Below are 12,378 nucleotides of genomic sequence, written 5' to 3'. Positions count from 1 at the left end.
GAGACCTGCATATGGTTCTTACCATTTATCCACTCCCAACATGTTCAGGTAATGTTGGGCAACATAACTGTATTCTGTATGAATAAGCAAAGGGTGGGGGAAGCAAGATCTGCACCCCTTTTGTATAGAGATGGTCCACCAATAATTGGTGTATTCATCATCAAATTATGCTATCAGCAGTATACTTCTTTGTATTACACAGTACTCTAATAGAAAACCTTAGCTGTCACTTTTCGACAGAATGCAATTGGGAGATTCATGACTCAGTGGTAGGAGACATATTCCAACAATGGGGATCCCTGTTTCTAGACCTATTTGTGTTGCAGGACAACAAACAAAGTGCTGCGCAAGGGGGCAGAGGAACAGAATTCCAGAGATCATGCCCTTTTAATCCCATGGTCAGGCTGTCTGCTGTACGCATTTCCCCCCATCCCACTCCTACTTCAAATTCTCAGGAAGATCTGGGAGGATGTGGCAGTCATCCCCATCACTACCAGGTGGCCAAAACAATTTTGGTTTCCCATTCTTCGGCTGTCATCCCATCCGCCAGTCAGCATTCAACCCTTCCAAGATATCCTGATACAGGACAAGAACAGACTCCGACATCCAAATCCAGGACTGGCTTCACCTCACAGCGCAGTATTTGGATAGGCATCAAACCTAGAGTAGAAATGTTTGGCAGCTGTTAGTCATTCTTAGCAACTGTTGGAAAGAGTCCACCAGCAAGTGTTTCTTCGCTGAGTGGAAAAGATTCTATGGTTGGGTCCTACACCACCATATGTCTGAGGGGAAGTTAATATTCCTACTATTTTGGACTGTCTACCAACCTTGAAATCCTCCAGCTTTCCATTAGCTTTCTGTGGATTTATTTGGCAGTGATCAGTGCCTGCCATCCTCTGATCAACAACTGTTCAATCTTCATGCATCCAGTTACTGGTTGCTTTTTTAAAGATTTACTCAAACCTTTCTGGTGGCCATCACTTCAGCTAGAAAGGTAAGCGAATTGGGGGCCCTAATAGCCAATCCACCTTAGACCATATACCATAAAGATCAGGTTTCCATAAATTTGTCCCCAGAGTAGTCTCCAATTTTTACATGCATCAGTCCATACACTTACCCTAAGCCTCATACCACCAATGCGGAACAGAGACTCTATTCCCTGAATGTGTCTCAGGCATTGGTATTCTATCTTCAAAGAACAAAATCCTTTTGGAGGTCACCCAGGCTCTGTTAGCATTGCAGAACACATGAGAAGGCAAGCAATCTCATTGTAAAGATGAAGTGGCTATTGAGGTTTACCTTCTCTGTTACCAGTTGTTGAAAACTCCTCCACTGCACAGAGTGAGGGCCCTCTCCACCAGAGCAAATGCTGCTTCAGTAGCTTCACTGTTGACTTATGTAAAGCAGCCACGTGGAATTCTGTTCATACCATCAAAGGAGTCTGCTCCCTGGTGCACACCTCTTCAGCTGATGCATCCTCTGGGACCATGGTCCTTCAATCCTCAGTACCATCTCTCACACTCCTTGAATACTATTTGTCAGTCACCCCCAGGGAAATACACATAGCGACCGGCATTCAAAGAAGGAGGAATGGTTACCTATCGTCTATAACCAGAGTTCTTTGTGATATGTGTTCCCTCTCTGTATTCCATTACCTGTCCTCCTTCCCCTCTTCTTCAAGGCTATATGTAGTAGAGAAGGAAGTGGAGAGGAAGTTGGTCTGTACCACCTCTTATGCCCTCGGGTCAGAGCATGAGGCAAGCAAGAGCGCAGGCACAGGCCAACATATGCCACTAGCAAGAATTTTCAGTCTTGGTCACATGGAGCACGTGTACTGACAGTGAAATACACATAGGGACCAAACATCTTGAAGAAAAACTCAAGTTACAGAAGGTAAGTAATCTTCCTTTTCTTTCTTTAGCTCATGTCTACCGTAGAAACTATATAGAAAAATCAATTGAATTTTTAGTAAAAAAAAAAAAAAAGATTTTTCAAGAGCAGTGTTTTTTTTAGTCAGTATAATGTTTTGGAAGACTAGGTTTCTGATATATTTGTTACAAATAAAGAGGAAAAAAATGATTTACTGCTTTCATGGCATAACAGGTTGATCTTCAGTGTGAATGTGGAAGAAGAAAGGAGAGTATGATTTGTTCAGAAGCATCTAGTACATATCAGAGGTTTGTACTGGTTATTTTATTCCTTGTCCTTTTCTCGACTTTCTTTCTTCTACAGTTTCTCAAAGTTAGGGTTTCTGCATTTGACTTCTATATGGTAACCTATTGGGTTCACCTGCCCTGTTATATACACTTTTCCCAAATTAAATGAGCTACCCTATAGTTCTTTTTTCCCCTCCCTATTCTTCTGAACTTATTTTCTCACCAATATGCACTGAAAGATATTCCTTCTCTCATTGCTGATTGGAGGTAAAGCACAACTTTGGTTGCACATCAAGGCTAGGATCTCCCGTCCCTGGAACGCTGCAGAGTTCTAGCCATCCAGAGCTATTTAGATGCAGACTATAACAATGGCTCTAAACTACTTCTAAATTTCTTCATTCTGTTTATTTACATTTGGATTATATTGGAAACACCAGGAGGAGATTGGGGACTTCTTAAATCCTAAAATACCGTTACTGCTTGGCAGCACTTTTGTCTCTTCCTTTCAAGACCATGACAAAGGCCTGAAAAGTAAAGGGGTGCAAATGCTGTCTGTGTGGCTTCTTCCCTCACTGCCAGGTCTCAGAGTACAAAATACCTGAAATGCATGGGCAAGAGATCCCTAAAGTGTGTGGAAAAGCTAGATGCCTGTGCAGTCTTCAGAAAGAGGAGCATGTAGTTCCCAGTCATCATGTAGGTCAATTATCAAGCTGTTGGAACAGGCTGCAGGGCCCTTCCCTATATTTCATAATACAGTAGGTGTCACACAGAGCACTAGAATGGTGCAAATGTGTGCCGAACATTGTTTAGTCCCATTTAACTTCAGTGAAACTACTTATATGTTAACAATTATGTGTTGAATCAGGGCCCCAGTTTTTTATAATGGATCACTGTCCAGAATGGTGTCACATATGCCAGGGTCATCTGTGCTAGTGATCGCAGTTGCTTCCTTGAAGGATCATCTCCCACACATTTTTAGTGGTGGCATTGGAATGGTAGTTGGAGAGAATATAATATACAAGGAATAGATTACACATTCCCTTTTCACACTGCAAAAACTGTCAGCAACTGTTACCTTTGTCACCAATACTTTATCAGACAAAATAACCCATACCAAAGCCAGAACTGTGACATCATAGCATGCATCACTTTGACATTAACTGATTATTAGGAGCAACGAGGAGAGACTGAGAGAACTGGGGTTATTTAGTCTGCAGAACAGAAGAGTGAGGGGGGGATTTGATAGCCTTCAACTACCTGAAGGGGGGTTCCATGGAGGATGGAGCTAGGCTGTACTTTGAGTGATTGTTTATGTCTATTCCAAGCAGATGTGTGCGCGCTGCGTACACGCTAGCCGGAAGATTTTCCCTTAGCAGTGTCCATAGGGTCGGCCTTGGCGCCCCCTGGAGGGGTGTCTCCATGGCACCCTATGTAGGGGCCCGCCAGCCCTACACCCCCTCAGTTCCTTCTTACCGCCGGTGACAGCTAGCTGGAACTTTTGCTCGCTCTTACAGCAAGCATAGCAGTGTCCCGTTTCAGTGTATATAGTTGTTTCCTCTCTCATACTTTAGAGTTAGTGTTAGATAGTTTGGGGTTTTTTCCTCCAACTTACTCGTCTCCCTGCTGGGGCATGCCCAGGTCCCCAGGGTTTAAACTCCACAAGTACTGCAGGAAGTTTATGCCGAAGAGTGACCTGCACTCTTCCTGCTTAAGGTGCCTTGGAGAGAGCCACCAAAGAGATCAGTGCAGTATCTGCAGGGGATTCTGTCCCAGGACTCTTAAGGACAGAGAGCAGAGACTCAAAGTGCTCCTGATGGAGGCAGCCTTACGGCAACACTCAGACCCCGAGCTGCCCTGACCCGGTGCACAGCACTTCTTCCTCGGTGTGCAGCACCCCCGGCACCGCTAATAAGTCAGGAGGCCCAGTCTAAGACTTCTAAGTCCTGGCACCGGGGAGAATTGGGACATAGAAAATCTGCCTCCTTGCAGCGCTGATCATCATTTCCAGTGCCCACAAAGAAAAAGAGGCCGGTGAGGGACCAATCACCCCACCAGGGTCTTAAAAGGCTGGCAGCATCCATGAGTGTGATGGGACAAGCTGTGCCACAACCGCATCTTTCTACGGTTCTGTCGACTCCCGCCCCACTGGGGGTGCGGTCAAGTCCGGACCAGTCGAGATCCCCGGACCTCAACGAGGATGTATGTCTTTCATCGACACTGGAGGCGTTCAAGGCAGCCTCTGACTTATTAAGCCCCCTGGTGCCGGCCTCCCCGCACCGGTGGAAGGAGCTGCAGAACATGGCCCGACCCCCCGGCCCAATCAAGGGGCAAACCAGCCATGATGTTGCCCTGGTCCCCACCCTGCGACACCGGCGCAGAGAGAGCATCCCACGGCACCGCCCTCCTGTGGCAGTGGGTATTGCTCCCCCTCGATCCTCCTATTCAGAGACCTCGGACTCGGAGGCAGAATCCTACCAATCCAGTAGATCGAGAAGCAGGAAGTCGGCTTCGCAGGTGAGCCAACAACCTTACCCGGTACAGTGGCAGCAGCAGTGGCAACAACCACAGCAGTGGCAACAGCCCTCCCAGTGGCCATTCTAGACTCCCTGGACTTACCATCAGACAACGGGGCAGGTGCACGGCCGCGTCGGTCTCGAAGTTGGTAGCCCCGGTGAGGCAAATGCCTCAACCACCAGCACCGCCGTCAGACAAGAGTGTGCCACTTCAAAGCCCGGTACCCCCTAGCCAGAAACCGGCACCGACTGGAACCATGGTCCCGACACCGCAGGCCCTGCACAGTGCACCTCATCGTTCGGTGTTGACCCTGGTACCGGCCACAGTGCTGCATCTCGCATCCACACCGGCCACGCAACCGAAGCACCATGTGCCACAGGCCCCTGCAGAGACTGAGGGTACAGAGGAAGGCCCTTTGCAGGTGATCTCCTCCTCTTCCTTTCCGGATGAGGCGGTTGCGGGAATTTCAGCGGCACCGACCTTAGAGGACAACCGGGTGCTTCAGCAGCTCCTTAAGCGTGCAGCTCAGAGCCTGGCGATTCAAGCGGAGGAGATCAAGGTGATGTGGATCTGGTAGTGGACATCCTGGTCCCCTCGGGCCCATCTAGGGTTGCCCTACCGTTGATAAAAATGATAGCTGATATGTCCTACACCTTGTGCAGACGCCAGCTTCATTGGCCCCCATGGCCAAAAAGGCAGAGAGGCGCTACTGTGTGCCCTCCAAGGGCCATGTGCACCTGTATGCCCATCTTCCCCCGGACTCTCTGGTGGTGGATGTAGCCAACCAAAGGGAGCGTCAGGGGTTCCAGGGGTCTACACCGAAAAAAAGGAAGGCCAAAAAGTTGGACCTATTTGGCAGAAAGGTGTACTCAGGGGGTCTGCAATCACTATAGCCAACCAACAGGCTATAGTGAGCCAGTTTGGACACAACACATGCTCAGCATTGTCCAAGTTCACTGAACTCCTTCCCCAGGAATCGCGAACAGAGTTTTCGGCTATAGTGGAGGAGAGGAAGTTAATTTCCCGAGCATCTCTCCAAGCAGCCCTGGATGCGGTGGACGCAGCCTCCCGCACACTGGCAACTGGGCTGGTTATGTGACGGGGAGCCTGGCTTCAGGTCTCAGGCCTTCCACATGAGGTCCAGCAGACCATCCAGGACCTCCCTTTCGAGGGACCCATGCTCTTCTCCAAAAAGATGGACAAGAGGCTCCATAGCCTAAAGGACTCAAGGGGTAACCTACACTCACTGGGCTTACACACTCCAGCCACCCAACGCAGGCAATTCAGGCTGCAGCCGGCCCCGCAACCTTACCAGCCCCAAAACCGCATAGACTGCTCGCGGAGGAGGAGCAAAAACAGCAGAAGGAGGCAACAGCAGCCCTCCGGCCAGCAGCAGCCCCCGTCAGGGCCTAGACCCCAAATTTGATGGTGCGGTCGGGGACGACCTACCAATCAGGACTCTGGATCCTACCAACCCTACCTTTTCGTCACGTCTGTCCCGCTTCTATCGCGCCTGGTCCCGAATCACATCGGACAGTTGAGTGCTCCACACGGTAGAGAGGGAATATTCTATCCAGTTCTCCCTCCCTCCCACTCCATCAGCCCCCCTCCCCGTCCCTCTTCAAGGACCCCTCTCATGAGCAACTTCTAATTCAGGAAGTTCAGTTCCTCCTCGTAGTAGGGGCAGTGGAGGAAGTTCCGGAGGAAGTCAGGGGCAGAGGTTTCTACTCCCGATATTTCCTAATACCCAAGGCGAAAGGGGGCCTCAGACCCATTCTGGATTTGTGGCGTCTGAATAAATTTTTGTAAAGAAGCTCGAGTTCCGTATGGTCTCCCTGTCCTCCATCTTTCCCTCCATGGATGCAGGGGACTGGTATGCCGCTCTCAACTTGAAGGACTCATATTTTCATATCGCAATAGTTCCCCAGCATAGGCATTACCTCAGATTCATCGTGGGCAACGCCCAACTCCATTTCACACCTGCCTTTCAGCCTGTCAACGGCTCCGAGGGTCTTCACAAAATGCATGGCAGTCGTGGCAGCCTACCTGCGCAAGCACGGGATTCAGGTGTTCCCATATCTGGATGATTGGCTCAACAAGGGTCACGCCAAGGCACAAGTGGAGGCTCAGGTGGTCTTCCTCGAGCTTAGCCTCCTGCTGAACGAGGCCAAGTCCACCCTGTCTCCCATCCAGAGGATAGAATTTATAGGGGCAATTCTGGACTTGATGCAAGCAAGAGCGTACCTACCAGAGGCCAGGTTCTGGGCCATGTCCGACATCATTCTTGGTCTCCAACGTTGCCCAATCACCACAGCATGAAACTGCCTCAAGTTGATGGGTCATATGGCTGTGTGCACCTATGTGGTGACCCACGCCAGGCTCAGGCTGTGCCCTCTCCAGTCCTGGTTAGTGACTGTGTACCGCCCAGCCAGGAACGCGCTGGACTCGGTGGTGACACTTCCCAGAATGGTGCTTGATTCCCTCCAGTGGTGGCTCGACCCGCGGGAGCTCTGCGTGGAAGTACCCTTTATCAGCCCCCAGCCATCCCTATCCTTGGTAAGAGATGCATTGGATTTGGGGTGGGGGGCGCATCTGGGAAACCTCAGGACTCAAGGCCTTTGGTCCCCAATGGACCTCTCCCAGCACATCAACGTCAGGGAGTTATGGGCGATGCATCTAGCCTGTCTGACCTTCAAATCTCACCTGGTGGGCAGGTGTGTTGCAGTCCTCATGGACAATACCTTGGCAATGTTCTATATCAACAGACAGGGGTGCACGCTCCTCTCCCCTGTGCCAGGAAGCCCTCGCATTACGTGATTTCTGCATACAGAACACAGTTTACCTGACGGCATCCTACCTCCCAGGGGTGCAAAACGGACTGGTGGACACCCTCAGCCGCTCGATCCGTGGTCACGAGTGGTCCCTTCGCCGAGATGTAGCGCGCTCAATCTTCCATCTCTGGGTCTATCCCTAGATAGACCTGTTTGCCTCGATGGACAACAGAAAGTATCGATGCTTCTGCTCCCTCATGGGGCGTAGTCCAGGGTCTCTGATTGACACCTTCCTCATCTTGTGGGTAAGCGGCCTGCTCTACACCTTCCCTTTGATTCCCATGGTTCACATGGTACTCCTCAAGATCCGCAGGGATCACACTCGTGTCATCCTGATAGCATCAACGTGACCGCATCAACACTGATGCACGTCACTGCTGCACGTCACACAGGTGCCTCTCTCATTGTCCCTGCTCCCAGACTTGATCACACAGGATTGGGGCCATCTCCATCACCCAAACCTGGAGTCACTCCACCTCACAGGCTGGATGCTCCATGGCTAAAACCCGTGGAGATGCAATGCTCTCAGCCGGTCAGGAAAGTCCTCCTCGGCAGAAGAAAACCCTCCACTAGGGTCAGGTGGAAACTCTTCTCCATCTGGGCTGAACAGCAGGGTCAGGCTCCATTGCTCACCTCGATCCCTCTCATACTGGATTACCTGTTGCATTTGAGACAGCTAGGACTTTCCATCTCTTCGGTTCAGGTCCACTTTGCGGCCATCTCAGCGTTCCACCCAGGAGCGGAAGGTGGTTCAGTTTTCGCGAACCCATTGGTTTGTTGCTTCTTCAAGGACCCAGACAGACTGTTCTCGCATACTCGACAACCAGCCCCGGCTTGGGACCTCAATTTGGTCCTTTCCGCCCTCACGTGGCCCCCCTTCGAGCCCCTGGCTCCGTGCTCTCTGTTATATCTCTCATATAAGGTCACATTCCTAGTGGCTGTTATCTCGGCCAGGAGGGTGTCAGAACTGAGAGCACTGACATCCGAGCCTCCATACACTGTCTTCCACAAGAACAAAGTCCAACTTAGGCCACAGCCGGCGTTCCTTCCGAAGGTGGTCTCCCAATTCCACATGGGTCAAGACATTTTTCTCCCTGTATTCTATCCTAAGCCACACTCCTCTGGCATGGAGCATAGACTGCATTCCCTGGACGTTAGCAGGGCCCTGGCATTCTATATTGAAAGAACCAAACCGTTCAGGAAGTCAACCCAACTCGCTGTTGCTGTGGCCGACAGGATGAAGGGACTCCCTGTCTCATCACAGCGTATCTCCTCATGGATCACAGCCTGCATCTGTGAATGCTACTGTCAGGCTAAGGTGCCTGCCCACCTTTCATGACCCACTCCACAAGGGGACAGGCCTCCTCCGTGGCCTTCCTGGCTCAGGTCCCGACACAGGAAATATGCAGAGCAGCCACGTGGTCCTCAGTCCACACATTTACGTCACACCTATGCCATCACGCACCAGCCCAGAGACGATGCAGCCTTTGGCCGTGCAGAGCTCCAATCTATGGTGAACTCCAACCCCACCGCCTAAACTCAGGCTTGTGAGTCACCTGTTTGGAATGGACATGAACAATCACTCGAAGAAAAAACGGTTACTTGCCTTTTTGTAACTGTTCCTTGAGATGTGGTGTTCATGTCCATTCCATTACCCACCCTCCTACCCCTCTGTCGGAGTGCCGGCAAGAAGGAACTGAGGGGATGGAGAGTCGGTGGGCCCCTATATAGGGTGCCATGGAGGCACCACTCCAGGGGGCACCAAGGCCGACCCTACAGACGCTGCTAAGAGAAAATCTCCTGGCTGGCATGCATGCGGCATGCACACACCTGCTTGGAATAGACATGACCAACACATCTCGAAGAACAACAGTTACAAAAAGGTAAGTAACTGTTTTTCTCTCAGTGGTGGCAGATGGCAGAACAAGAAGCAATGGTTTCAAGTTGTAGTAGGGCAGATCTAAGTTGGATATTAGGAAACACTATTTCACTGGATGGGTGGTGAAGCACTGGAAAGGTTACCTAGTGAGGTGGTGGAATCTCCATCCTTAGAGGTTTTTAAGTCTTGACAAAGCCTTGGCTGGGGTGATTTAGTTGGTGTTGGTCCTGCTTTGAGCAGGGAATAGGACTAGATGACCTCCTGAGGTCTCTTCCAACCCTAATATTCTATGACAAGTAGATAGTCAAATAGTTGCAGTATCTAATTGTTTGTTACTGAGTGACTCCTACTCTATGAAACTGTTGAAGGAATACTTTGATAATATTCCACACAAGCCTTTAACAGATAAGGAGACGTAATAATAATGCATTCTTCTCATCTGGAAAGAATATTAAAGAAAATTTATTGGTCCAAAGAGATTTATAGAACAATTTATATAAATTGGAAAGCCATTTTTTAGCATCCTGACAGGGTATGAAGGGACATGCCCTCACTCTAATAGAGAGGAGACTAACAAGCTGTTCTGGGCCTGTTCAGCATTAATGAGAGACACCTGTAAGGCTTGTTCTGCCTGGAAAGGAGGGAAGCTTAAAAACAGAAATCTGCCACAGGAAGAGGCAGTGAATAGGAGGGCTACTCCACCTCAGATGCTGCTGACAACATAGACAGGTCAGCCAAGCAGGAGACAGGCCTTACCTCTCCCAAAGCTACACAGACTACCTACAAAGCAAGATGCCCCAAGAGGAGGGGCTAGAGGTAGACCCCTCTACAAGACAATAGACTCGCTGATAGACCAAGTCCAAAGAGATGGATCCAGAAAGACTGCCTGAGACCCAGGCCACTTTTGCCTTGCTATGTTTCCCTTTCCTTCAAGAGAAAGGACCATTCTTTTGTCTGTTTGTTATATTCAGAGAACCCGTCATATGCTATGAAAAATATTCTGTCAGGCTGTCTAAAATTCTTGTGGCCTGATTTTTAAGAACTAAGCATTTATAGCACTTTTTGTTCAGAGCACAGTTCTCATTGACTTAATTTTTCAGCGATGAGCCCTCTCAGCACTTCCGCTAAACTGGTCCTAGGATATTAAGTGGAGCACCAGAACATGAGGAGCACACAATTGGCCACCTGTAAACAGTCTGGTTTAAGTGACTTGCCCAGCTATTGAGTTCTTAACTTTGCAACATCAACAGACATTTAACATAGTTTTTTGTGTGTAATTTTCTAAGTTTTTATACAACCAAAGTGTATAAAAATGTAAATTCCATTATGTAGGGGAAATGTAAATTCCATTATGAAGAACCGTATTAACTCCCAGATGGTTCATCAGTAAAGTTAGAAGTGTTAGCTCCACAACACCAGACTTCTACCTCTTGAGATAGAAAAATAACTGATAGTAGTAGTAGGTTGTCTTCCTCTGTGTGGACCAACAACTAGAGGGGTGAGACATACTTTGTCAGTAGATTTGACAGCTATTTGCTGACAGGAGAGGATGTTGAGACTCAGGAATCTAGGAATTCCAGGTTTTGAGAGAAGTGTGCTCGAGTGCTTTGAGATCCTTCTGCCCCTGGTCACTCCAGCCTGTCCTCATCTGAACCCCAGTTTCCCCTTGGCTCCTCATCCCAGTCTCTCCCAATCCCCTGGCTTCTCATTCTGGTATGAGTCTTCCATCATCCCCTTGCTCCCCCCAGGCCCAGCTCCTCACCTCTCTGCAATCCAGAAGGCTGCTTCTTCGGGTGCTTGCACATATCGATTCCATTCCAGGTGTGTGCATGTCCATGTGCACCATTGTCAGAATTTTTTGTCTTAGCGGTATCCATAGGGCCAGCTCTGGCACCCTGCGCTCATGCCCCAATATATGAGGTACCACCAGCCCTACACAGTCTCAGTTCCTTCTTACCAGCTGTGATGGTTGATTGGAGTGCCTTCCTATTGCATTTGCAAGTGTGATCGTGTTTTTTTTCATAATTTAATTAGTGTTAGTCATTTGTATAGCGTTCTATGGTTACAGTCCCCATTAGGGATCTCGTCCCAGGAACGGGGCATGCCCTGGTTCCCGAGCTTCAAGCTGTGCTCAGTCTGCAACAAGCCTATGCCAGTTAGCACCCCCACAGCAGCTGCCTAAAGTGCTTGGGGAGTCGCACGTGAAGGAGAGGTGCAGGATTTGTAAAAATTTTGGGCCAGGGACCTAAAAGGAATCAGATATTTGATTTAAAGCTCTCTTCAGGGAGGCTGCACTTTGCCCAGCATCAGAGCCATCTTGCTGTAGTACAGCGTCAGTGCAGAGTGCCCCGCCGGCACAGAGTTCCTCTCGGCACCGCTCCCCCTCACAGGTGCCTAAGAAGCACCAGAAAAAGCAGCATGGTTCCCCAGCACCAAGTAAAGAGGGAAATGGGGTGTTGAGCAAAGAACCTGTTTGGGCTACCTGCCCACCCTGGAGCTCCAAGGGGGTACCTCTCCATCTGGACCTCTCAGCCCTCTCAGGATTCCACCTCCGACTCCAAGTGGTAGGGAACCACAGCACTTATTAGTGCCTTTGGTGCCCAAGGTCTTCTAGGTGTCTAGGAACCTTATGGCCCTCCTGGCACCGCCTATGCCATGTCCAGCAGTAGATACTGCTAAGGCTCCGCAGTCCAAGGGCAAGCCAGCCATGGGTCTGCCTCAAAGGGTAGTGGACCATTGCCGGTCTCTGGAACAGAGGTGTCGTTCCCTGGCTCTGCGACCACAATCCCCAGGTCCACAACCGCAGTCCCCGGCCAAATGACCCAGGTCACCAGCACCGCACTCACAGTCCCCATCGATGCAGTGTAGCTCGCCTGCATCGAGACACTAGGTTCTGCATTCCCAGTTCCACCCCTCCCAGCAACTGATGCCCCAGTGCAGGTCTCTGTCCCCAGATAGCCTTTAGTGCATTGCTCTCCACCCTTGCAGCACTGATCCC

At 49.9% G+C, this 12,378-nt stretch overlaps 1 protein-coding gene across 1 annotated transcript in view; it reads left to right on the top strand.

Annotated features, from left to right (window-relative positions):
- The window catches only part of NFX1 (nuclear transcription factor, X-box binding 1), a 195,243-nt gene that overhangs the window by 135,159 nt on the left and 47,706 nt on the right, over positions 1-12,378 (top strand). The window contains exon 17 of the mRNA XM_050938134.1: positions 2,104-2,177. Within this exon, the coding sequence (XP_050794091.1) occupies positions 2,104-2,177 (74 nt within the window). The remainder of the gene's footprint in view (positions 1-2,103; positions 2,178-12,378) is intronic.

Source organism: Gopherus flavomarginatus, chromosome 2 (assembly GCF_025201925.1).
Source record: "Gopherus flavomarginatus isolate rGopFla2 chromosome 2, rGopFla2.mat.asm, whole genome shotgun sequence".
NCBI lineage: Eukaryota > Metazoa > Chordata > Testudines > Testudinidae > Gopherus > Gopherus flavomarginatus.
Note: the sequence above shows the minus strand (reverse complement) of the source record. Positions and strands in the feature narration are given on the sequence as shown.